The 26,412-nt window shown below is 43.9% G+C and overlaps 1 protein-coding gene and 1 pseudogene across 11 annotated transcripts in view; both read left to right on the top strand.

Moving 5' to 3' along the window:
* Positions 1-18,830, top strand: part of Ankrd16 (ankyrin repeat domain 16) — a 30,792-nt gene extending 11,962 nt beyond the window's left edge. For 5 of the 11 annotated variants that reach the window (XM_010621419.3, XM_010621414.3, XM_033761803.1 and 2 more), the window contains one exon: positions 5,338-5,979. In XM_010621419.3, the coding sequence (XP_010619721.1) occupies positions 5,338-5,495 (158 nt within the window). In that variant the 3' untranslated portion in view covers positions 5,496-5,979. Of the gene's footprint in view, positions 1-430; positions 565-5,337; positions 5,980-8,032; positions 8,991-11,284; positions 12,166-16,600; positions 17,063-17,601 lie in introns of those variants that run through there. The other 6 variants (XR_779651.3, XR_779652.3, XR_004516478.1 and 3 more) reach the window with 6 other exon arrangements.
* Positions 18,831-23,444: 4,614 nt separating this feature from the next.
* Positions 23,445-26,412, top strand: part of LOC104860298 — a 9,794-nt pseudogene continuing 6,826 nt past the window's right edge.

Raw genomic sequence — 26,412 nt, 5'->3', positions numbered from 1 at the left:
GGTTTTTTGAGACAGGGTCTCACTATTTAGTTGAGACTGACCTGGCCCTCACTATGTATAGCCCAGGCTGGTCTCGAACTCAGAGCGATCCTCCTGCCTCAGCCTCCTGAGTGTTGGGATTACAGGTGTGTACTACCACACCTGGCTCCTCACTAAGCATTTTTAAGCAAGTTAGTAAGAATTTTTTGCCATGCAGAAACTATACTCACATATAAGACTTCAAATTAATCCAACACGGAAAGCTAAAAATATGGAAAACGTGCAAAGCAGAACACTACTGAGTCCATTAAACCTCCTTCTATCACCAAATATACTGCAGTTAGAATGACACAAACATACCGAATTTAAAGACAATTTTATAGATTTAGTCTTTTAAGACCAGCATTAAGGATGACACACAATTCATAATTTCCTTTTCAAATATTTTTAGAATGAATCCCTTGAACAAAGGCTTCTGCTTGTGTTTCCTTCTGAGGGGAGCCAGGGTTCCTGTAAGCTCGCTGTCTTCCTCCAGGGACTCCTGTGGACAGCTCTGCACCGTGACAACACAGAATCACTTTTCTGGTAACTGCATCATGGCCAGAAGTCAGCATTTTTTTTTAAAGAAAAAATACAAAGAAAGATCAAGCACGAATCTAAAAATCTTCCTTTAAAGAATTACAGAACCAGCACAGTGTGGGCACCGCCACAGAAGCTAACAGTGTGACCTAGGCAGGGACACGCGGGCCCCAGAGACCGCCGTCTACGAGGCTTTCACGGTGCTGCCCAGCTGATGATTCTTTCTAGGCACCGAAGAGCTATGTAGATACAATTTCCAAAATATAGTTAGCAGTTGCTTAAACTGTTAAAAAGCCCCGAGTCAGAACTTTCAGTAGCTTCCTGAAATTATGTATCTCGGACAAAATGAAATGATTATTTTATTAAAAATTACAAGGCCATTTTGCTTTCCGGAGGAAACAAATTGTGTTTATGAAACAAAATCAAGAGAACTATCCAGGAAAATTAGAATACTCGGCAATCTTGCCTTTCTTGGACATTTTGCACTTGTCAGTTATAACTTGTAGCTGTGGATTCAGGCACCAAATGAACACGACAAATCACTTCTCCGTACCTACTGCTTTGATTTTTAACAGAACAACGCTTTCAATTTTAACTTCAGGTTCTTATTTCCTCTTTATCCACAAATAAGAAATGCTGGAAAAAGTAATACTCTGACAGAAAAGGAGATAGAAAATGCCAACGTAGCAGGTTACGATTCACTGTGTCAACCCCACTGTCCGCTCCGTACGGTCACGGCGTAGTCTCACCCGCTCCTACCCAGGTGCGAACCAGGATGGGAGACTCGGCCCACACCACCCCCTCACTGGGGCACAGCAGCACACACAGGAGACAGCATTACGGTTTCCTCAATTTAAGATTTGAAAGAAGCGCAATTCACTGTTAATACTGCTATCATTATATATGTTAAAGTTCCAAGGAGATGTGTGTGTGTGTGTGTGTGTGTGTGTGTGTGTAACCAATAGCAGTCAGCATTCCTATCATGATATTCAAACAAGCGAATTGTTCATTTTGGAAACTTCGAGAAATAGACTTAAAGAAAGCTGACATCCCAACAAGGCACAGGTCATCTGAAAATCTATTATCTTCCCAGTTTAGTATAAATTCAAAGTTAACTTTAATTCTGATATTTAAAATGTGTTTCTCTCCTTTGGCTTAAATTGAAATAAGTTCATCCCATTAACGTACATTTAAAGCCTATCCAGTTATTATTAATAACAACTGCAGCAAAGGGAGAGAAATGCTGTCCCACGCCACATTTTAGGAACGTGGTGTTTACCGGGACTTGAACTCTTGCAAACACAAACTGCTGAATAATTCAGGTATTTGATTTGCAAATGGTTAAAATTCTATTCTGCTGGAAGGGAAAGGAGAAGGGAATTATTTAATGGGTACAGTGTTTCCGTTTCCAAGGTGAGGTAAAGTTCTACAGGTCTGTTTCACAACAGTGTGAATGCACTTAACGCTACCAAACTGTGTACTCAGAAGGAGTTAAGACGGCAGGCTTTTTTGGTTTTTACCACACTACAAAAATATGAAAACATTTATTCCAAAATTCAATTTTTACACCAATTATTACTGTTAGACACTACCGTTAACATTTTAGACACTCTGAGAGGATAAGTGCTTTGCAAGACTTGGATTTTTTAAACTTTATTTTTTTATGAGTGCATCGTCACGCATATTGATCATGTTCGTCGTGGAGAATTTGTACCTGTGCATGACAGCTCTGCACTTTTTCCCATTTTCCTTTCAATCCTTCTTCCCCTCCCCATTTACACAAGCTTAGTTGCCTTTTTTTTTTTGCATCTGTTTTTTTCTTCCTTTTCCCTCCTTCCCCTTTCTCCTCTTCTGTTCCCCTCGCCATGTGAACATTTTCTCCCCCATTTCCCAATATCTGACCCCATTGTGCTCCTCATTTACCCTTTGGGTTGCTCACACAAGAGGAACAGTGCAATATTCAAACTTGTGTGTCTCATTTATTTCACTTAAGGTTATGGTCTTGAAGTGCATCCGTTTTCCTCATTTCAAATGTGTCCTTCTTTGCGGCAGAGTTCTCCCCCGTATGTAGCTACCTCATTTTCTGTGTCCGTTCATTGGCCGATGGGCGTATGGGCTGTTTCCAAGATTCAGGTCTTACACTGTGCGGTTATGAACACGGATGCGCCTGCAGGGAAAGCTGGGTCCGATGAGACCTCTAGTCCCGGTCTGTCCGGAATCCCCACGCTGACCTCTGCGGTGCTTGCCCGAGTTCACACTCCCACCGGCGGGCAGCGGGCTCCCCACAGCCTCACCCGCACCTGTTGGCGCGAGTTCTTGATGACCACGGCCATTCCTTCGGGAGTGAGCTGTAGTCTCAGGGTTTTAATTTTCAACTCTCAAATGACCAGCGATGTTGAACAATGTTTCATGTATTCATTTGCCATTTCTAGTTCTTCATCTGAGAAGTGTCTGTTCACTTCAAATGCCCAGTTTTGGATTGGGTCTTTACATTTGGAGGGGTCTGATTTTTTTTTCCAGTTCTTTATATATTCTAGATGTTCCCCTTTGTCTGAGGAGTGGCTGGTAAATAATTTTTTCCCGTTATGTAGGTTGTCTCTTCACTCTGATGGTGGTTCCTTTTGCTGTGCAGAAGCTTTTTAACCTGATGTGACTATAGTTGTGGCTTCTTTGTAATATTTCCTTTGTGATCAGGGTTTTGTTCATAAAGTCTTTGCCTATACCTGTGTCTTCAAGAGTTCTACCTTCTGGCTGATTTATTGTTTCTGTTTTAATATTTAGATCTTTGACCTATTTCAATTTTAGTTTAGCGCATGGTGAGGGTTATGAATCTAGGTTTAGTCTTTGACAGGTGGAAAAGCCAGTTTTTCCGGCATCATTAAGGACGCTAGCTGTTTTCCAGTGAAAGTGTTTTGCCTCTTTGTCAAAGATAAGTTGACCAAGTGTGTTTAGAGTTCTTTCTGCATCTTCTAGTCTGTTCCATTGATCCTTGGGTCTGGGTGTTTTGTTTTTGTTTTTCTTTTTACCAGAATTACACTGTTTTTATAACTGTAGCTCTGTAGTATAATTTCAAGTCAGGGATTGTGATGCCCCCTGTATTGCCTTTGTTGCCCAGAATTGCTCTTGCTCTTAGGTCTCCACTGGTTCCAAATGAATATTAGGATTGTTTTGTGTAACTCTGTAAGGTATGCTGTTGGTATTATAATCAGGATTGCATTAAATCTGTACAACTTTTTTGAGAGTATGGTCATTTTCACTATATTGGTTCTTCCTACCCAAGCACAAGGGATATCTTTCCATTTTCTGATATCCTCTTTGATCTCCTTTTTCACAGTACTGTAGTTTTCAGTGTAAAAAATCTTTTACTTCCTTCATTAAATTGATTCCTATGTGTTTCCTTTTTTTGGATGCTATTGTGAAAGGTGTGGTTTCCCTAATTGTTCTCAGTGAGTTTATTATTTGTATACATACAGGAATGATACTGCTTTTTGAGTGTTGACTTTGTATCCAGCTACGCTACTGAATTTAGTTATCAAATCAGTCTTTTCGTAGAGTTTTTGGGGTCTTTTATGTTGAGTATCATGTCATCAGCAAATGATAATTTAACTTCTTCCTTTGCTGTCCTTATTACTTTCATTTCTTTCTCTCTCTAATTGCTCTGGCTAATGTCTCCAGAACTATCCTGAACAAGAGTGGTGATAGTGGGCATCCTTGTCTTGTTCCTGATTTTAGAGTGAAAGCTTTTAGTTTTTGACCATTTGGTATAATGCTGACTGGTGGTTTGTCATAGATGGCTTTTATCAAATTGAGATAAATGCCTTCTATTCAAATTTCCTGTAGGGTTTTTATGATGAATGGATGTTGAACTATTGTCAAATGATTTTTCTGTGTCTATTGAGAAAATCATGTGGGGTTTTTTTAAGAGTTTGACTTTAGATTAAATCCTCTAAATAGTATTCTGGGAGCCAAAAGCCATCTTTTAGGGTTTATTGGGATCCTCATGCTTCAAAGACTTGCAGACAGCTAGTCCTCGTGTCAGCAGTAGAAGGGGAACTGCTAGCCCAGGCTTGGATGCAGGCTTGCTCCTCAAGTCCAGGCAGCGGAACCAGAGTACTCTTGGACTCAGCATCAACAGTAATTTCTCCACCTTAGATGGAAAAGACTGGTCAGCAGATTTGCTTTCTGCCACATCCTTATTTATGATTTTTCTTACAAAAAAAATTCAACAAGATGTTGAAAGAAAGTTTTCTGTGCCATTAAAACCATGTTTGAATGGCAGACAGGAGTGAGTATGAGGTAAAAGCATCTCCTCTTTCCCATTAGTTTGCCCATGATTGCTAATGTCACGTTACAGTTCTGTTTCCCCATGATAGATTGCATAGTCTTTCCTGACATAAACGTAAAGCAACTGCTCAGACTACTCAGCAGCCAGAGATGGTAGCGATTATAAAAACAACATTAATTACAGCAAACAGAACAGTAATAGCATAATAACAATATGTTTTTATAATTAAGAGTGAAAGCATCAGTGATGATAATAACTAATATCCCACCAGTTACTTTAGAAAAGTTGCTTCAATCCCCTCTAACTGTTGTTATCTTTAAAAATACTTTCCACCCGTCAGGTTAATAAATACATCGTGATCCAGTGTAGGGTAAGTCGCAGGAATGGATCACTAAAGTATACAATCTGTGTAACCGAATGAAGCAGTATTTTTGTGTCCAGTCTGCATTGCTCTAGAGCTCACGTGCTGCGTCTGTCATTTTTGTCTCCCTCAGCTCTGCATCTGGCCTGTGCGGGGCAGCACCTGGCTTGCGCTGAGTTTCTCCTGCAGTCTGGCCTGAAGGATTCTGGGGACATGACGGGCACCCTGGCTCGGCAGCTAACAGAGGAAACAGGTGCCCTTTGGGGCTTCGACCATAGCCCTGTGACCTAAGAAGGTAAGGACGCAAGAGATGTGTGATCGTCCATACCCTCTTCTTACACCAGAAACTCAGCAGACTCTGCATGTGGTGTCTCCACCCTCCTCCTACCTCCACTCCTGCGCACCCCGTTCTGCAGAGCATGTCCCAGAGGACCGGCGGGCTTGGTTCCTAGCTCTGTGTTTGGCGTGTTGTGAAATCCATACCACAAGCACAGTCTTCCCAGGGTCCACATCTCACTTTTCCACCCTAAAAGTAGGGTTAGATAATGTTTATAAAATTTGTCTCTGAAATCCTTAGAGGAATGTATAACATACAGGAATATAATATATACATATACTCTGTGTTGGAATATGTGTGATACTATTGTATAGTAAAGAGGTGAAAGTATTGAAAATACAACATAAATTGCTATTAACTTGAGCTGTGAAGTATAATTGGTCTATTTAATTTCTTCCTTCACAGGCTTGTTGTTTGGTTTTTTGTTTTGTTTTTTGAGACAGGGTCTCACTATGTAGTTGACACTGACCTGGAACTGTGTAGCCCAGGCTGGTCTCGAACTCACAGTGATCCTCCTGCCTCAGCCTCCTGCAGCTAAAATTTCTGTACCCATGAGATTCTTTTTGGTGCTGGGGATTGAACTCAGGCCCTTGCACTTGAGAGGCAGGCAGCAGAACCGCTGTGCCAAATCCCCTGCACTTCTTAGTCTTTTACTTGTCCATTACAATGGTCCATTTTTGGTTCCATAGCTGGGAACGGAATGCTTATTATCTGTTTCTGCATAAATTTACAAGGAATTAATGGGAACTTTTCTATATTCTAAGCACTGCTAATTGAGCTATAAAGTTTTAATCACTGCAGTTTTTTGTTCTTTATTTTAATAGGCAAGTTGTATGTTGGCCCCATTTTGGTAATAAATAAAAAATGCAACTAAGGTATTTCTAAAGCTTTTCCATTAACCTGAGTTGAAGAACAGGATTTTGTTCTTATATCCCGCGGGTTGTTTCCTGTCCCCTCCCACCTACCTAGCAAAACTTGATTATTAAGGAATGAAACACTCACGTTATCACTTTTTCTTTTCTTGTTTTGAGGCTGGGTCCCACTCTGTAATTTAGGCTGGCCTTGTACTCACAGTGATCCTCCTGCCTCAGCCTCCTGAATAGTGAGATTATATGCATGCACCATTATGTCTGGTGACTCAAGCACTGTAGTCTTTTAAACAGATTAAAGGTAATATGAGTGCTCAGGCATGGAGATTCTTTTACCAGTTTTTTTCTTCCTTTTCTTTTTCTCTTTTGAATCAATTTCTCTATTGCAAAGCATAATTATTACTCTGGATCAGTCTTTTGTAAAATGGTATACATCAGTCATAGGCAAGATTTAATCCTCTTGTTCAGTAAAATCCAGCTAATTCTCATTACACACCCACCTTTTTCTCAGTGTTGTGCTTGCCTTGGTAAATAGCAAGAATTTCCAGTTCTTCTTAATTACTCCCAGATGGCATAAGCAAATTCCTATCCTTAACCACAAATAAATTTGCCAGTAGAAACACAGTCTTGTCCTATGACCTTTAGATCACAGGTTCTCTGCCCCTGTGGTGCTGACTCAGGGCGCCGTTGCGCTGTTCCTGCTGCTGGAGAGATGCTTTTGCATCAGTGCCTCTTTGGTCCCATTGCGAGGACCTCCCACAGGCCTGCCTTTCCCTCAGCACACACATGAAATAGCTTCTTAGCCGTAGCTGATCTGTTGCCATGTGGCACTTAGCTTTTGCCCTGGCAAACTAACCTATGATTGCTAATGTCACGTTACAATTCTGTTTCCCCATGATAGATTGCATAGTCTTTCCTGACATAAACGTAAAGCAACTGCTCAGACTACTCAGCAGCCAGAGATGGTAGTGATTATAAAAACAACATTAATTGTAGCAAACAGAACAGTAATAACATAATAACAATGTATTTTTATAATTAAGAATGAAAGCATCAGTGATGATAATAACTAATATCCCATCACCTCCTAATGGTGGTTACTCACTTTAGGTCTCTACCTAGGAAGAGACTTTTAGGTTTCACTATCTAAAACTTCATTTCTTTCTTCAACATTTGACATCTTCTTTCTCTAGTTTTCTCTGTAGTATTTACTATAAACAAATAGACACATAATCCAAATTATTTAGTTTATGTCTCCCCCAGTAGTGTGTATATATCTTGGATAAGGACTTTTTTCTACCTTGTTTTAACGTAATCTGCAGGACCCAGATCAGTCCTGGCACATAGTAAGTTTTGGTATTATTATAAGGTTAATGGGTGATAGCAACAGTTTGTATTTATTGAGCATCTACTATATGCTAGACACCATGCAAAGCATCTCTCCCAGATTATCTCATTTTGTCCTTTGACTTTGGCACCCTGCCTAAGTTATTATCCTGCCTAGTTATTATTCCATCTCAAGCACCTTTTCTCATACACACTTCCTTGACCCCCAACTCACAGGTAAGCTCACCCCCTCCCCTCTTCAGCCTGGCTTCATTGCAGTTACTCTTTCTTTGCAGGCTCATCCCTGAGATTACCAGTGATGTTGTAGTTGCCAAACCAAGCAACATGTTTTTGGCCCTTATGTTACTGATCCTTTTGGTTCAGTTATCAGTCCTTCCTGCCTTCTGGATTGTGGCTACTTGATGACTGCTGGGTTTTTTCCTGACACTTCCCCTCCATGTCCATGAGCTCTTCTGTTAGGCCCTGTCCTTTAAATGCTGACGAACCCATATCTGGTCTCTAGTTTACTCTCCCTTGCTCTGTGTTTGCTCTAGAAGTAACTCACCCATTCTGGTGTCAGCTGCACCCTAGTACTGTGTCAACTCTCTAATCTCTTTCCAGCCCTTACTTTCTACTGCCTGCTGAAGAATTTTGCATGCGTGTGCACAATCCATTCAACACCTGCCTTCCCCCAAACCCACTTACATACATTGCTAAACTGTTCTGCCTTGATTAGGCACAGTTCTTCCGGCTGCCCAGCTTGGAAAGCTGAGGTCACTGTGACTCCTCCCTCTGTGGGAGTCCCCAGTCTGTCCAAGTCACTCCGTGTCTACCATGACTCCCTGCCCAGGTGTGCATATTCACGTCCCAGAGCGCTGCTGCTGCTGCTGCTGCTAGTCACGTCTTCCACGTGAGCCCTTGCTAATTCAGCCATGGGCACTGAGTGCCTCGGTGGCCCGATGTGCCTCTCCTCCCAGAGAACGTACCACACTTTGACCACAGCTTCTGACCCCTCAGCTAAGACCCATTTCCCCAGGGTGTTAGCTGGTCCTGAAAGCACGCCTTCCACTGTGAGTGTGTGTTACTACGCCATCATGGCAGAGATTGCCAGAAAGACATCCCAATAGATAAGGATTTTGATCACTTGAAAATAGTTCAGACCTAACATATATTATCTACCCCCAAATGATATGAGCAAGTATTTACAAAATAAAATGGAAAAAGAATTAGAAGGTTAAAAATGGCAAGCCGGGCATGGTGGCGCACACCTGTAATCCCAGCACTCGGGAAGCTGAGGCAGGAGGATCGCTGTGAGTTTGAGACCAGCCTGGGCTACATAGTGAGGGCCAGATCAGTCTCAACTACATAGTGAGATCCTGTCTCAAAAAACAAAAACAAACAAACAAACAAAAACAAAACAAAACAAATGGCAAAACTCAGGCTAAAGAAACAGGAAAAGTGAAGGGAGCCCAGGTAATAGAGAAAAAAGCAAGCACAAAACTTAGTTTAACCTTGGCATATTGCTAGACTTCACCAGCAGATGGCAGACTGGGAAAATGTACCTTTTCTCTCAGACTTGTTTAAATGCATATTGTAATGTACAGAAAATAGAGTTGTACAAAATTGTTACCTTACACCTCAACCCCTCTGGTGCAGCCATCGTACCTCCTTTCAGTGTCGATGCACATGGTTGACAATGATTCCATGTGTGTGGTTACCCTGGAAAACGTACTGATGCTTTTAAAAAGTTTTTGAACTTTGTCTTCAGTCAGTGTGTAATGCCCTGTCAGATTGTCTATATTGACTTTAGTTGTTTTTGTTTCTTTTAAAGATAGGATATAGACAGGATAATCAGTAAAGCTTTGTCAAATTCAACTAAAGGGGAAGAGGGAAAAGGCCATTAGATTTGCTCACCAGAAGATTAGGGCTCAGTAAGTAGTGGGGATAAAAATTATTTACCAGCCACTCCTCAGACAAAGGGGAACATCTAGAATATATAAAGAACTGGAAAAAAAATCAGACCCCTCCAAATGTAAAGACCCAATCCAAAACTGGGAATTTGAAGTGAACAGACACTTCTCAGATGAAGAACTAGAAATGGCAAATGAATACATGAAACTTTGTTCAACATCGCTGGTCATTTGAGAGTTGAAAATTAAAACCCCGAGACTGCAGCTCACTCCCGAAAGAATGGCCATGGTCATCAAGAACTCGCGCCAACAGGTGCGGGTGAGGCTGTGGGGAGCCTGCTGCCCGCCGGTGGGAGTGTGAACTCGGGCAAGCACCGCAGAGGTCAGCGTGGGGATTCCGGACAGACCGGGACTAGAGGTCTCATCGGACCCAGCTTTCCCTGCAGGCGCATCCGTGTTCATAACCGCACAGTGTAAGACCTGAATCTTGGAAACAGCCCATACGCCCATCGACCAATGAACGGACACAGAAAATGAGGTAGCTACATACGGGGGAGAACTCTGCCGCAAAGAAGGACACATTTGAAATGAGGAAAACGGATGCACTTCAAGACCATAACCTTAAGTGAAATAAATGAGACACACAAGTTTGAATATTGCACTGTTCCTCTTGTGTGAGCAACCCAAAGGGTAAATGAGGAGCACAATGGGGTCAGATATTGGGAAATGGGGGAGAAAATGTTCACATGGAGAGGGGAACAGAAGAGGAGAAAGGGGAAGGAGGGAAAAGGAAGAAAACAACAGACGCCCCCCCCATGGGATTAATCGAGGCCACGAAGGAGCTCGGGCCAACTCTGCTCCTCTGAGTGTTGAGTAGCAAACAGGAAAAGAAGAACGAACACAGCTGGAGATAGCCGTTGATTCTTTGAGCGCGAGAGTTCAGCACATTTCTAGTCAGAAGGAAGGCAGCGAAGCTCCTTGCCTGAGCCGCATTCTGCAGCAGGTGGGGCCGTGGGGTCCGGCCTTGGAGGGCTCTGCTCCAGAGGCAGGAGGGGCGTTTCTTGCTCAGAGAACTTTACAAAGGAAGAAAGGCTCGGGAAGATGGGAAAGTTAAGGGTAGAGCACATTCATTGAGAGTCATGAATACTGCATGTTTTCTATGACCGTCAATAGTAATACTTTATGCTCTTCATTTTTTAAACTGTTTTCATAAAACAGCAACATGTAAAGGGGTCGGGATTCAGTTAGAGAGAGTGGTACAGTTTTGCTGAAAATGAGGTAGAGGTGAAGCTGGGCCTCTGATATTAGCTGGGATGGTAAAAATTTGTGCATGTGACTGGGCCCCTCGTTCAGCATTTACAGAATCCTAACCCTTTACCATCCCTCAGAAAGGTAATTAGCTTAATGATGAAGAAGACCTAGCATTCCCCAGGAAACAGTAGGGAATAATTCCATTAGTCAGCTGCCCAGCCTCTGCCTCTGGGTGTTTTCTGGCCCAATCGCTTTAAGTTAGGTATTTTCATCACCTCTGTGCCTTCTGTGACCTTAAAAGCCTCAAAGCATCTTGAAGGGAAAGTGGCCCTGAAAACATTGGAAACATTGTTAACAAACCAACAAAGGTAATTCTTTTTTCTACAGGGTTTTACTTCTCCAGAAATTTTCAGAGTGGGAAAGAATCCGCATCACTTAATTACCGGTATGAGCTGTGCACTCAAACAGTAGCTTTTTCATGTGCTATTATTGGTCTTGAGAAATCTGCTCCACTGTCTCTAACCCTCGGCAGCCTCAACTCCAACATGAAAGTATCTGGCACAGTGCCTGTGACTGCAATTGAATGGAATCATCTATGTTCGCTCAGTACCGTGTCTGCTGAGTGCCAGGCCTGGAAGATTTCTGACTCGTTGTAGTTGAGGGACTCAGCCTGAAACCCAAGACCTGGTGAAACATATACACATCAGATATTGAAAACTACTAGCAAGAAAATTAAGCAAGGAAGGGATGGGAAGTACCAGAGACTTCTGAGCAGAGAGCCTTGTAAACTAAGAAAACATCCTAGCCAGAGCCAGCAGTGGCTGCCTGAGCCCAGAGGAGGCTGCGTCTGCCCTGTTAGCAGAAAGGGAAGGAAGCCAGAGTGGCAGAAATGAGTAAGCAGAGAGAAGGTGGGAAGAGATGAGGTTGGATCATGTAGGCCCGCGAGGCCGTCTTCCTCTGCTGAGATAAAGGAAGCTGTTTGCGGGTTTTGAGCAGCTGAGTGATTAAATCTGACCTCTTTTTTTAGTAAATGTGATGGCTGCCTAGATATCCCCCAAACCCTCACACAGTCACAGATGGGGCTTTTTCAGAGCTGACTGCATCTGGACTGTGACAGTACAATTGGTTCACGGCGTGGTGCCCACCCTCAGTAGCCTGGATATGATATAAGGGTTAGAAAGCTGTGGTCACCCCTTGCTGGCTTTGCTACCTTCTGCCCACCATGAATTCTTTCTCCTCTGTGATGCCGCCCTGCCTTGGAGCCAGCTGATGAACTGAAACCTGTATAAGCTGTGAGCTAAATAAACCTTTCCTCCCTCAGATTCTGGGTGTTGGGTGTTTTGTTTCAGCAAGAGAAGAGTAGACACAAAGAATCCAGCTCTGAGATCACATTCGTAATATCTTTTGAGGGACAGAATAGTAGCTTGGACCAGGGTGATGGGATGGAGGAGCCTGAACTTCTACCGTGTGTGGTTTTTTTTTGTTTTGCTGTGTTTTGTTGTCTTCTTTTGTTTGTGGTACTAGAGGTAGAGCCAGGACCTTGACACTAAGCTACAACCCCAGGGGTTTGTTTTGGTTTTTGTTTCCATGAGACGAGGTCTCACTGTATCGCTAAGTTGCCTGGACTAGGCTTACATACTACTGTCTCAGCCTCCCCAAGTGCTGGGGTTACAGGCATGTGCCAGCATGCCTGGCTTTACAATGTGTGTTTAGAATAGAGCCAGCAGCATCTCCTTGTGGACTGGATGTAGGATAAAAGGAATGGAAAGGGTTAAGCCTTTGACCTGAGCCAATGGAAGGGTAAAGCTGCTGCTTCCCCAGGGACTGGGATGGAGGAAGTCAAAGCACATTCATGGAATGTGACCTGATCACTAAACATCCGAGCAGCGGCGTCCAGAGGCAGCTGGAGCTGGAGAGGAGAGGCTGTCGCTCCGAGGAGAGGTCCAGCAGGAGATGCGTCTCCACGAATGAGGGCACAGGTGACCTAAATGGATGAGATCACAAAGCGCCTGAGCAAAGACAGACGCTGAGCAGCGGACGCCTGGACATTGCAAACTCTCGGCCCCAGAGGACGAGCAAGGGCCAGCACAGAGACACAGTAGCAGAAAGGTGGGAGAGAAGTCTTGGCATAAGGGAGTAGGCACGTTCAGCTGGCCAGTCCTGCACAGGTCGGGGAGGGGTGCACAGAACGGCTGACTTCGCAGCAGGTCCGCGGGGGCACCCTGGTGACGTGGTGGACGCAAGTCTGACTGGAACGGGTTCCGGAGGGACTGGGAAGACGTAGCAGAGAGGGCTGCGCGTCAGCATGTGGGGTCGTGTTTTCCTCGGTGGAGCAGCTTGACTGCAGGGAGAAGGATCGGGGGCGGGGCGGTGAGGAAGAAAGGGCACCGTGGGGCGGGGCAAGGCCTTAGAAGAGGAAACGGGAGAGCGGATCTAAACTGAGCTCTAGGCAGCGTCCGGAGTCGTGCCCATAGCAGATCCCGATTTCCCTCCCTAGCGAGCTCCAGGGGACGCCCCCGCTGCCGCTGCCGCGCAGACCACATTCTGAGTCACCTCCATTGCACCAGGGATAAAGTTTTTGTTAACATGACAGCCGCCCAGCGAGAAGAGAGGAACCGATAGAGGTGCACGGCGCAGGCACTAGAGATGAGTCGCAGGGAGAAGGGGTCTTCTGATCGCTTCCACTTTCTCAGTGGCCATCTGAAAGAGGACTCGCGTGGAGGTGTGAGGAGCGCAAAAGGAGAACTGAGGCCTGGTCGGGGTCCCTGGGAGCTCAGGGAGCTCAGGTTGCTGGAGCCAGAGGGCTGAAAGAGTGGGTCTGGGGTGGAAGATGGTCCAGGGACAGAGGGAAGGGAGGGAAAAGCGACCGAAGGAGGGAAATTGTGTGTTGCGTGCACCTACCAACCCCACACAAGGAACGCAAGCGCACCGCGAGGCGCTGACAGATCCGCGGACGCGGACTCAGAAGCTGCGGGTGGGACGCGGGGCGTCGCGGTGACCAGCCTGCCCTCCCCTCAGACGCTTCTCTGCGCCCCTTTTATTGTGTTTTTGTGGTTCTGAAGAGCAGACTGAAGGGCTCCGGCCTGCCCGGCGTGCACTGCACCGTGAGCTGAGCGCACCGCGGCCCCTGTCCTTCCCGAGGTGCGGACTGGACGCGAGCTGGGCTCCTCACGGAAAGGCGCACAGGCGTCTGCAGCCCCTGGAAATCGGGTGAGGCCGAGTGGCAGCTGCCCTGTGGGGAGACTCGGGTGGGGAGCACCGCTGGGGTTCAGGGCAGCGCGAGGGTCAGGCGAGGTCCAGGGTTCCCGGCTCTTCACCGCGGCGAGCTGCTCAGGCACAGGCAGGTGGGGCTACATGTCACCAAGAAGGGCCCTTGCCAGGAAGCAGAGCCAAAGGATTCTTTTACACCATGCCTAGGACGTGGTCTCCGCTCAAAAACATCCGTTATTATCTGACTCCAACCCCACAGCCCGATCTTCCAACACAGGCAGTCACCTCAGCACAGTGTGTACAACTAATGGTTTAAAGCCGGAGCGCTGGGCCCCGCAGACAGGAGTCCAGCTGTGAACCACCTTGAGCTGGTTTCTTAGCATCTCTGTGCTTTCATTTCTTCCTCTGTAAAATGGGATAATAACTCCTCCTCACACAGTTCTTAGGAGCTTTAGATAAGACACTGCCTCTAAGTGGTGTAGCCCAGCATCTGGTATACAGTTAATAATAACAATTCTCAAAGAACATAGGAACGTAGAGCATCCAATAAAAATTATCTCTTGACATGAACTGCCCATTGAAGGTCAGCAGGGCCTCTTACAGATTCTTCCCCATTGCTTTGCTTTTGGTAGCAATTACCACATGTGCCTCGTGTTAGAACTGTGCATGTTCGCAGTGGTCAAGACCAAGTTGTGCAGCCCCGGAGGGCAGTGACCATTTCTTACTCAGAAACCACAAAGCCCTTCACAATACCAAGTGGTGCAAGCCTGCACAGGGGCTGTACAGCGCCTACGCATATGATACTTTCAAGGACCTACTTATGGATTTGAAAAAGGTTACATATAATAAAGCCCCCGTGCCTTATTTAATTTCATAGGTTTTCATGGTTAAAAAATTAAAATAACACCAAAATGGTCTGTGTTCAAAGAGGGACATATTACATACTTGTGCAACTATTTACTTTTTCAATTCTTTAAAAATTTTTTTTCCATTAAACTTATTGGTACATTTAAAGCAAACAATACAGTTGCATTCATCATTGGGAACTTGTACCTTTACATGATGTATCTTGGTTCTTATTTTTTCCCCATACCCCTGTCCTCCCTTCACCCCGTCCACCCTTCCCTATTTACAAATACTTTGTTTCCATTTTTTACTTTTTTTTCTTTTCCCTTATGCAACTGTTTACTTTTAACAGTGCATCTTGGACATGGTTTTTCATTAGTTCCTAAAGCCTACTTTGTTCTTGAACTGGGTATGGTGCCACATACCTGTAATCCCAGAACTCAGGAAGCTGAGACAGGACAATACAGAGCTCCAGGCCCACCCGGGTTACATAGTGAGTTCAAGACTGGTCTGGACTATATAGTGAAACCTTGTCTCAAGAAAAGAAAGATTTACCTGATTCCTTTTAATGTCCCACAGTGTATCTTCTTTCAAACATTCCATTATTTAAATGTCTCACAATTTGTCTAAGCTGTTTCCTATTTATGGACATTTAGAATGTTTCTAGGGTTTTTAAAGATTTTGCAAACAATGCTGCATTGAGCACATCTTTGTGGAAGATTAAATTCCTAGAAGTAGGTCAAAGGACATACGCATTTTTTTCTGTCGCTGTGTCAGCCTCCATTCAGTTAGCAGAGAACAGTACATTCCAACCAGTGAAAATAGAAGGAGCTTTGCTGTAGAGCACTGGAGAGAAAGCCAAGCTGATGGGAAGTCCCAAGAACAAATCTAGGTTGCACTTTTAGAAACTTCAAAAGCCATACACAGGCCAGGGCTTCAAAACATCTGCCTTTTAAATCAGGACTATCCTTGAAAAATGAGGAAGCAGGAGTTTCAGCTTCCTACTGCAGAAACATGCTATCTCTGGTAGTTGGGAAGCCAAAACAATCAGGAAGTTCTACACGGAAAAAAATCACATTCTTGACAGAGTTTGCTGGCAGAAACAGCAGAAGTGTGGCTTCCTCATGTGGCTTCCCAAATAAGGCTACCATGCTTAGCAGAATGCAACTTACATCCAGAAAACTAACTCGAAGGGAGTCATCTGGGAAATGTAGCTTGTAACTTTCCTTCTTCTGCAATGGGGTAAATCATATCAGGGGAAATGGGAGTGGATCACAAATGTCCAATCACGTGCACTATTGCCCATATTCCTTCCCAAGTCTACTGTACAGGAAAGTTCGATTCCTCTATGCCATCACCAAAGTTAGTGTCTATGGTTTTGCTGGGTTTTTTTGGTTTTTTTTTTTTGAGACAGGGTCTCACTATGTAGTTGAGACTGACCTGGAACTTACTATGTAGCCCATGTTGGTCTCAAACTTGCAGCGATCCTCCTGCCTCAACCTCCCGAGTGCCGGGATTATAGGAGTGCGCCACCACGCCCGGCTTTGAGTTAGTGTCTATGAATTGATGTCATACCTCAGTGTTTCAGTTTTGTATTGCTTTCATTAGGAATCACAACTCCTTACCCTCCCAACTCCAATTTTAAAGACCCACAGGACAATCGGTTGACAGACTTGAAGTTATAAGGAACACTGAAAGCAGTGTATGAGGACAGTATTGGGGACTGAGAAAAAGCTGTGTGCCCACAGAGAACCAGGGGTGAATCCCCACACTATCGCTACCCAGCTGGTGACCTTGTACCAGTTGCATTTCCTACCTCCGTTTCCTGGTAAGTGTGCGGGAACAATGGTCCTTCCTATGTTTATGGGGAAGCTTAAATGAATCGGTACATATGATGTTTGACACATAGCAAACAGCACCTAACGTTGCTGACGTTCATCACAGCAGAAGCAGTTGAGTTTCCGTGGTTTAATAACTGAGTTGTCAAAGATGAAAAAAGTCACATCAACAGAGCCCAAGATCAAGAAGAACAGCTCAACTATAGCAAGTAGTTACAAAAGCACTATTTATATTTTCTAGTCTTTTTTTCTTTTTGAGTCAGGGATCGAACTCAGGACCTTGTGCTTGCTAGAAAGGCTGTGTGCCGCTGAGCTAAGTCCCCAGCCCAATATTTTGTGGTCTTAATTTTTTTTTCTCCTTCCCACTTTGGTGATGCCTTGTTAGCCCTCAGGGGCCTCCATTTTCTTTATCTAAAAGAAAACTTGATTTCAATATTTATCCATAATAACATGTTAATGTTGGATCCTTAATTATCTACATCTTAACAAAGGTAAAATTATATTTTTTAAAAGAATAAAGTTCATAAGATGTATACATGCATCATTAAAAATGCGAGATTTGCAAAACTTTATTCTATTTTGGCTTCCTGTATCTTCACAGTTAAGACTTTCTGTCCTTTTTCACGATGATGACATCTTGTTAATTCTCATTCCGTTCACATATCCAGTAGGTCCACTTTCCCCAAGTCCACTGTTAACCACACAAGTTCCAGCCACTGTTTTCTTGTTCTGATTACTTTGGGTGCGCAGCAAATTACCCCAGAATCTAACCGCGTGAAACAAGTATGCTGATGGCTTCTCTCGCATCAGGAACTCAGACAAGACCGCACGGACGGCTCAGCCCTGCTCCCCAGCGACCGAGGTCTGGGCTGGAAGACCTGAAAGCGAAAATCTCACGGGTGTGTGGAGTATGATGGTGGCTGCCGTCTGGCAAGCCCGGCTCCTCTCTGGAGGGATCCCTGGGCTCCTGTGAGCTGCGAGAGAGCTGAGCAAGAGCCGCCTGGCCCGGCAGCGCCGAGCTCTGAAAGTCCGGGCGCTTCTTCCCTTCCACCTGCACAGCAGCTCGGTCCCAGCGGTTAATAAACCGCCTCCTGCTGGGGAGCCGCAGCCTGGGACGGAAACCAGGCGAGCGCCCTCCCTGTGCAGACCCGCACTGCTGCTTCGCTGAATCGCTGTCCGGTCCTCTTCGCTGGCCTCGCTCCCTCTGCTGCTGCACCTCGCTCCGCGCAGGACTCGCAACAGCCTGGGAAAGCACCAAACGCGAGGGCTCGGACTGCTTCCCCGGGCCTGAGGGCCGGCCCTGCTCGCCTCCCTGCAGCGACTGCTGCCTCCGAGCCGAGCCGAGCTACAACGGCACAGGCCTCCTTTCAGTTCCTCAAACAAAGCCGACCAAATGTTCGCCTCACTCAGCATCTGCCTGGACATTTCTCGTCTTGACTTCTCACGTGGTTTACTCTCATTGCTTTCTGTTCCCAGTTTAATAAACTGAGCAGTCCCCGAGCCCAATTTAAAAGCCCTTCCTGAAATCCTGTCACCTGAGGATGTTATGCTGGTTGAAATAGGCCAAACACAGAGAAGCAAATCAATTTCTTTTTAACCCCAGGGGGGTGAAACTCGGCAAGTGCTCTAGACATCCCCAGGTTTTGTTTTTGGTGGTGGTTGTTGTTTTGAAACAGAGTCTCATTAAATTGCCCAATAGCCTGGAACATGGGATCTTCCTGCCTCAGCCTCTCACGTAGTTCACACATAGCTTTTTGTATGTCAATTATTTGATTAAGTGGTTGGATAGATAGATAGATAGATAGACAGGTAGATAGATAGATAAGATCAGGCACTTCCTACTTGTACGTAATGTCCTGCTTTCGTTTCATTTGAATTTAGATAAACAATGAATTTTTTTTAGTATAAGAAAGTCCCAAATATTGCACAGACTATTTTTATACTATAAAAGTGTTTGTTGCTGGTCTAAAATTCAAACTGAAGTGATAGTCTTCTTTTTGTTTTCCTTTTTAAAAAAACCTTTTTTAGTACCAGTGGTCAAACTCAGGACCTTATGCTTACGAGGCAGGTGCAGGAGCCACTGAGCCAAATCCCTGGCCCCGTCTTGTATTTTTATTTGCTAAGTTTGGCAATTCTATGAGACACTAATTCATATGGCAGTTTTGGCTCTTTTTTGAAAGGCAAAAATGAACTTGGTTTCTTAACTAAATACACACACACACGCACACACACACGTACACACAATTTGGTGACCCTCTCAATAGCTGCTAAAATCCTCAGCCTCAAATTCTCAGAAGCCTAATGGAATCAATTTCTCATTGTGAAACACAGATCTGACCTGGATCTTCTTGGTAAGTGACTTTCTTGGGCAGTTTTCTGCTGAGCAATGAAATTAAAGATCCAGATTCCTTGTACTGAGTAATGCCACCACCCTGGAACCCTTGGTATCTAGTCACACAAGCTGAGGAGAGAGAGGAAGAGGTCACATGGCCCTTCTGTGGGCAGTCTGTAAAAAGTACAAAATCAACTCTAGCCACATTCCATAGCGAAGGTAGACAGATACAGGGAGGGCCTAGAAGTGTTATTTTCCTGTGGGCCCGAGTTCTGTGCTGACAAAGGTAGGTGGGTAGGACAGAAGCACCCAGGCCTTGGCCCCACAGAACTCTGTGCTTAAGTCACAATCACCCTTTTTACTGTCCACGAGATTTTAGAAGTGGAATCTTCCGAAAGAAAATTCTTGTGGAAAGGGTACGGGAAAGGACCTAAGGGAAAAGAAAAAATATGAGAAAAGGAAAAAATGGAAACAAAGTCTTTGTAAATAAATAGGGAAGGGAGGAGGGGGTGAAGGGAGGTCAGGGACAAGGGGAGAAAATGAGAACCAAGACTTGTCATGTAAAGGTACAAGATCCCAACAATGAATGTAACTTACTGTACACCTAAGATGTACCAATAAACTCAATGAGAAAAAAAATTCTTAGACCTCAGTCCTCTCATTTTCAAAAAAGTACCTGCCTATATCAATCTACCTCTGAAAAAGCCCCACCTATGACTGCACAAAGTTTTGAGGGAATATCTAAACACAAGCCACAGGTCTATCATTAAAAGTATTTTCTGAAGCCAGGCATGGTGGCGCATGCCTGTAATCCCAGCACTCGGAAGGCTGAGGCAGGAGGATTGCTATGAGTTCGAGACCAGCCTGGGCTACATAGTGAGTTCAGTCTCAACTACATAGTGAGACCCTGTCTCAAAACACCCCCCCCAAAAAAAGGTATTCTCTTGGCCTTCTGGGTGGTGGTTTACCCGATAGCATCATAGAACAGCAGTGTGAGAATTTTTTCTATATTAAGGGTTTAAATCTAAGGAACCATCCAATTCACTCAAGGATCAGCCAAGTGCAATAACTTGGTTGAGATTGCATAGATAAAGCTTTCAGAATGTAGTTGGCTCTCTGTCCTCTTAATAAACAGAGTGTAACTTTTACCAAATGTCCACTCTCTAACCTGGACATTTCCACATAAAAAGATCAGGCTGTACTTGCTACATCATCTTTCAAACAGTTCAGAAATTTCCTTTCTTTTCTCTTTTAAATATAAATGACAATTAGGCCAAGGCAGGAATTTTAGTTTCTCATGCCAGTTGCCTGAATATAATCTAGTGAAAGAAAACTTAGGTAATTCACTGATTTTTTTTTTTAAGGCTGCAACACCATGCTTGCTTTCTCAGTAGAACCAAATACCCACTTCTGTGGGTACCACTTACGTTTTTTTCCAGCACACAGGGCACCCTCTGCAATCATACTAAACACCTTTACTCTACAAATGTCATTTTGACCAAAAGTGAGTTATTACTGACAACAATCAATTGGCTTCCACCATGTTTTTCCCTGCTTGTTGTTTGGTATTCCACTTGGTTTCACTTTGCCATGTAAATAAAACTTACTAAGGAAACCAAACTGCCCCTGACCCAGCAGTAGCCCTGAGTTCATGTAATTAGAGATCAATTGTGGCCCCCATCTGCATTGCTGTGATTAATTTATCTTTGCCATACTTTTTCCAAGTGACAAGGAAGAGCAGGATCATGGAGAAAAAACCAAGTGCATGACATTAATTTATCAGATTTCCCCAGTTTTATGATCCATTGCAACAGCCTTGGCTGACTTATTCTGTTGACCTTTTCCATCTTCCAGCATCCAGAAATGAGAGAGGCTTAAATAAAAATTTCTCCTTTGCTCGGAACCCAATGATAAGGTGGAATACTTCATGGACAAATGATTTTGCAGGATTCCAGAGAGGTCATTCAAAATGATTAACCCACAGAGATCTGAAACAGGCTCTTCTTTACAAGCTGTTTCAGCAAGCAGCAAAATACCATTCTCCAATCATTTCCTGAGGGGAAATCACAAAGCACCTGTATTGCCACATGGTAACGTATAGTACTGATGGTCCTCCTGGGCATATTGGCAAAGAAATATTTTCAAGGCTATATTATAAATGAAATATCTAGGGAGGCACGATGGCACACACTTGTAATCCCAGCTTGAGGGAGGCTGAGACAGGAGGACTGCTGAGAGTGTCAGGCCAGCTTGGGATGCATAGTGAGTTCAAGGCCAGCCTGAACTACAGATGAGGCCCTATCTCAAAAAAAAAAAAAAAAGTAATTCTACTCTATAGTAAGACCTAAAAAATAAGTTTGACAAATTAAGATGAATTTTATGGTTTAGAGCATGTATTTAGAACAAATAGTTGACAGGATATTCCCTTGGAGAAAAAAATCATAGTTGCATTCTATTCTATCTCCAAAAAGGGAAGAGAGAGCATCTTGAGGCATGTGGCTCCCTTTGGGCTGAACTATGCTCAAAGTGAGAACATCATGGGCTGGGGACTTAGCTCAGTGGTTCTACCACCTCACAAGTACGAGGACCTGAGTTTGATCCCAGGTACCAAAAAAAGAGAGAAGACCATCAAAAGTCACTGTGTTCTACTCCCAGTTTACAAAATCAAAGGTTTCCTAGAACAACCCAGAAGTCACATTTGACTTTTTTGGTAAGATATCAGAGTTTCTTGGAAGGCTGAGGCAGGAGAATCACTATGAATTCAAGACCAGAGCTACATCACAAGACCCTATCTCAAAAATAAACAAACAAAACAAAACAAAATCAGAGCTTCTCATATGGTGAGTCGGGGTTGTGTGTTCATTTATTTGTTGTCATATGACAACTGTATGTATAAGTAACTTCATGTAAATTTAATCATCTCGCCAGGTGTGGTGGCACTGCCTATAATCCCAGCACTCTAGAAACTGAAACAGGAAAATGCAAATTTGAAACCAGCCTGGCCTGTGTGGTAAATGAGAGCCTGTCTCAAAAAAAAAAAAGAACTTCCAGGCAAATCCAAAGCAATTACACTGTTTCGTATTCATTAGCATTGTGTGAATCCCTATTTCTACATCCGTAACCACGTTCTTTTGAGACTAGCCATCCTAGTGAGTGTCTCAATTACCTTTCTCACTGCTGAGACAAAATACCTGGCACCCAACGTTAAAGGAGGAAAGGTTTGTTTTGCTCAGTTTGTAAAGGTTGCAGTCCATAGTTGTCGGCTCCAAGGCAGGGGCATGGCAGAGGGATGTCGCAGAGGAGAAACAGTCTCTCCATCTACAGCAGGGTAGCAGGAGATGGCAAGTAAAGCAGCAGCAGCAGCAAACCTCCCTTTTCCTTTTATCCCATCCAGACTCAAGCCTTTTGGGTGGTACCAGCCACACCCAGGGTGGGCCTTCCATGGTTCATACTGAGAACTATGCTAAATTAATTTGGTTATTGCACACTTTTAATCCCGGTATCACACACCCTACTTCCAGCCACCTCCGAAAAGCCCCACCTCTGAGTGCGCAAGGCTTTGGGGGACATCTGGATACAAACCATAACAGCACGTGTGGAGTAACATCTCTTTGTGGCTGTCACTGGCATTTCCCTAGTGATCAGTGACTTGAACATCTTTTTATTTGCCCATTGGCCCTTTAAATACTTTCTGGAGAAACGTTCATTCAGATACTCTGCCCATTTTTAAGTGGGTTTTTTTTTATTATCGAACTGTAAACCTTCTCAAGTCCTCCTCCCTCCCAAGCCTTCTCTGCCTTTTTTCCCCTCCCTCCCTCCCTTCCTTCTTTTCTTTTTTCCTTCTTACCTCTTGTTCCTTGCCCCTCAGTACACACTAGAAGAGCCCTGGATAACACAATGGCTGGGCCAGGGATTTAGCTCAATGGTCATCACACCTGCCAGGCAAGCAGAAGGTTCTGAGTTCCATCCCCGGTACCAGAAAAAAAAAAAAAAATATATATATATATATATAATGACTAAAATACACTCCCTGAGCTCAAGGACCTCACAGCCTAGAGTCAGAAATAAACACAAATTTGTGTCAGGGGAGGGATGTGGAAGGGCTTCAGAGAAAACAGACCATTCAGATGGGTCGGTGACGTGCATTCCAGCTCAAGCCACACCTGGTTGTTTTACCCTTGATTCATTTCCCCAATCTGGACTGAAGAGATTAGCGAAGGAAATGCCTTCCACGCATGTGTGCTCGTGGAGACATCGTTACGTTGATCTAGATGTAAATATCATGATTAGACCATTTGCTAAATAAAGCTGTTAGCCAAGCATGACGCCCACACATCTGTATCTGGGGGAGGAAAAGGGCAAGTCTGCATCTGGCCTGGGCAATCCAGGTACTTGGTGAGACCCTGTCTCAAAACAGAAAATAAAAAGGTCTGGAGATGTAAGGAAACGCACAGGTCATGAGTTCAATCCCCATATGTTCAATCAACACATTTTAAATATTGTTAAAACCACCATGTGATAAATGTAGACCAAGTAGTCACACTTGATAACTCATGCCTCCATTAAAACATATATCCCAGCCTGGCACTTAGTACCCATATGCACTCATAACTGTAACTACACAGGAGGCTGAGGCATAAGACTCATAAGTTTGACACAAGCCTGAGTGCCTTAGTGAGTTTTTTTTTTTTTTTTTTTTTTTTTTTTAGTACCAGGGATCGAACTCAGGACCTTGCACCTGCAAGGCAGGCAGTGGCAAGACTGAGCTAAATCCCCAGCCGTCTTACTGAGATCTTGTCTCAAAATTAAAAAAAAAAATTAAAAAGCTATAATGTATATATCAAAACCTCTTACATCTCTCTATAAATACACCGCTGTTACCATAGAAACATCTTAGTTTTATTCTGTTGAGGCTATTTTGTACTTAGGAAGAATATCTCTACTAACAGGTTTATTAATAAGGATCTGTTTATTGAACATTGGATTTAGAGTTTTTTAAAAAATAACTCTTTGTAAGGTTGAGGCAGGAAGTTCAAGAGTTCAAGGGAAGTTCTTCATTACGTAGTGAAACTGGATATCACAAACAAAAACAAACAATAAGTCTTAAGAATGACTCCTGGGCCTGGAGGTTTGGCTCAGTGCTTCCGCTGCTTGCCTCAAAAGTGCAAGGGTTTGAGTTTGATCCCTGTACCAAAAGAAAAAAAAAAAAAAAGAATGACTCCGTTAAGGAGTGGTGCTACACGCCTGTAATTCTAGCACTCAAAAGGCTGAGGCAGGAGGATCACTTTGAATTCAAGGCCAGCCTAGACTGCATAGTGAGTTAAAGGCCATATGTAGTGAGATCCTGTCTTTAAAAATTGCCCACCCTCCCCACCATCTTCAGCACCAGAGGGTCTTCTCGGCCGGGCCCTCCCCTGCTGGCGCTGCCACCGCCATCTTCAGCTCTAGAAAGGGAACTGTTTCTCCTTTGTGACGTCCTCTGCCATGTACCACTCTGCTTTGGAACCAGCCAGCGATGGACTGAAACCACTACAAACTGGTTGTTGGAGAAGTGAAAGTAGTCTAATGACAAGTCAAGTCAATATCAGTGCCCGGAGATGTGATAAAGGACTGCTCGGCTCCGTCTTTGGGCTGAATCAAGGATTTAGCTCAGTGGCACCGTGCCTGCCAAAGCCTATAAAAGTGTTTATAGCTTCTCCCGGACCAGCCGCCATAGCTCCAGCTACTGGGAGGTAGTCTGGGCCCCGATCCACCGTGGGAAGGAGAGCCACGCCTTTTCCCGGCCCAGCTGCCATCACTCAAGTGCCAGGAAGGTAGCCACGTGGGTGCCCCTGAACCGCCATAAGTCCCCCCCCCTGCACTCTCAGACCTCCTGACTGTGCCAGTCTTTGGACCCACTCTGCAGAGGCAGAGGTGATCATCAAGGGTATTTTTCTGAGTTCCCAACTTTGAACATCTTTAAAGAAAGGGAGTGGGAAACCTGTAGTACAACGGTGTGGAGTTCAACCATTCAGAAGGTGGGGAACTCAATCTGGGCCTTGCAGCCTGAGGTCAGTCTGTGTCATGGGGTTCAGCCTTCAGCTAACTGAGATCAGGGGTATTGTGTCCTTGCTCTGTCTGAGCTGTTAAATGGTAAATATACTATATTGAAAAGTTTGTTCACTGCAGACATGTTCTGGACTGCTTCTTGATTTCAATTTAATTCAAATGATTTAAGCGTGATAGATTAGTGACTACCACAGGTGGTCAGTTTCCGAGTTGTGCTTGATCTTAATGTGTTGCTGATTGTATCAGATGGGGTAAAGCATTGCCGTTGATTTGATGAGCTGTTTTCTCTGATGTTATGAAGGTAAGAATGTATGTAGGTCATTAGAGACCCAGAAGCTAGGGTGCAACTATATCAGGAAGATTTGGGTGATAACCCAGAGATTAAACCAAGGACAGTCTGACAACAAAAATAAAAATGAGAAAACACTTAAGCAAGACACAAAGACAGACCTCTAGTTCACCAATGGCAAACAGTAGGGCAAATGAGGACGAAAAGGCTGATAGTGAACCACCAGGACACCCTGAATTCAAAGCACAGGAAGTAAAAAAACAGATCAATCAGGCTCTAGAAAAATTCAAAACAGAAATAATTTCCCAGATAACCATAGAGATAGTGAGCAAAATGGAAGTCGTGATTCGAGACTCTAGAGCAGAAACTGACAAAAAAATAGATGAGCTCAGGACCATGATAGAAGCCATGAAGGCCCAGCATAGGAAAGAAATGGAACAAATAAATGCTCAACATAGGAAAGAAATGGAATCCATAAAACAGATTCAAACAGATATCCAGGAGATTAAACACTCCATTGAAAGTGTACGCAACAGAATAAAAGAATGCGAAGATAGACTCTCAGATATAGAAGATAAGATTGCTGTCTTATCTTCATGGTTATCTTTCAGTGACCATGAAAAGAGAGGTCTCTTAAAAACAATAAGAGATCATGAGAAATCAATCCAACAACTCCTAGATGATGCAAAGAAGAATAACATGAGACTGATAGGAATCCATGAAGTAGCAGGAGAAAATATAACTGACTTAAAAAAAACCTGTTTGCAGAATTAATGACAGAAAACTTCCCAAACAGAGGGGAAGAATTTGACATTCAGATAACTGAGGCATATAGGACCCCAACTAGCTACAATCAAAAAAAATCTACACCTAGACATATAATAATCAAGATCCCAGAAACCCAACAGAAGAACAAAATACTACAAGCAGTAAAAGAAAAGAAACAAATCAC

Source organism: Fukomys damarensis, unplaced genomic scaffold, assembly GCF_012274545.1.
Source record: "Fukomys damarensis isolate Sample0158 unplaced genomic scaffold, DMR_v1.0_HiC HiC_scaffold_10, whole genome shotgun sequence".
Lineage (NCBI taxonomy): Eukaryota > Metazoa > Chordata > Mammalia > Rodentia > Bathyergidae > Fukomys > Fukomys damarensis.
This window is presented reverse-complemented; position numbering and strand designations above follow the sequence as displayed.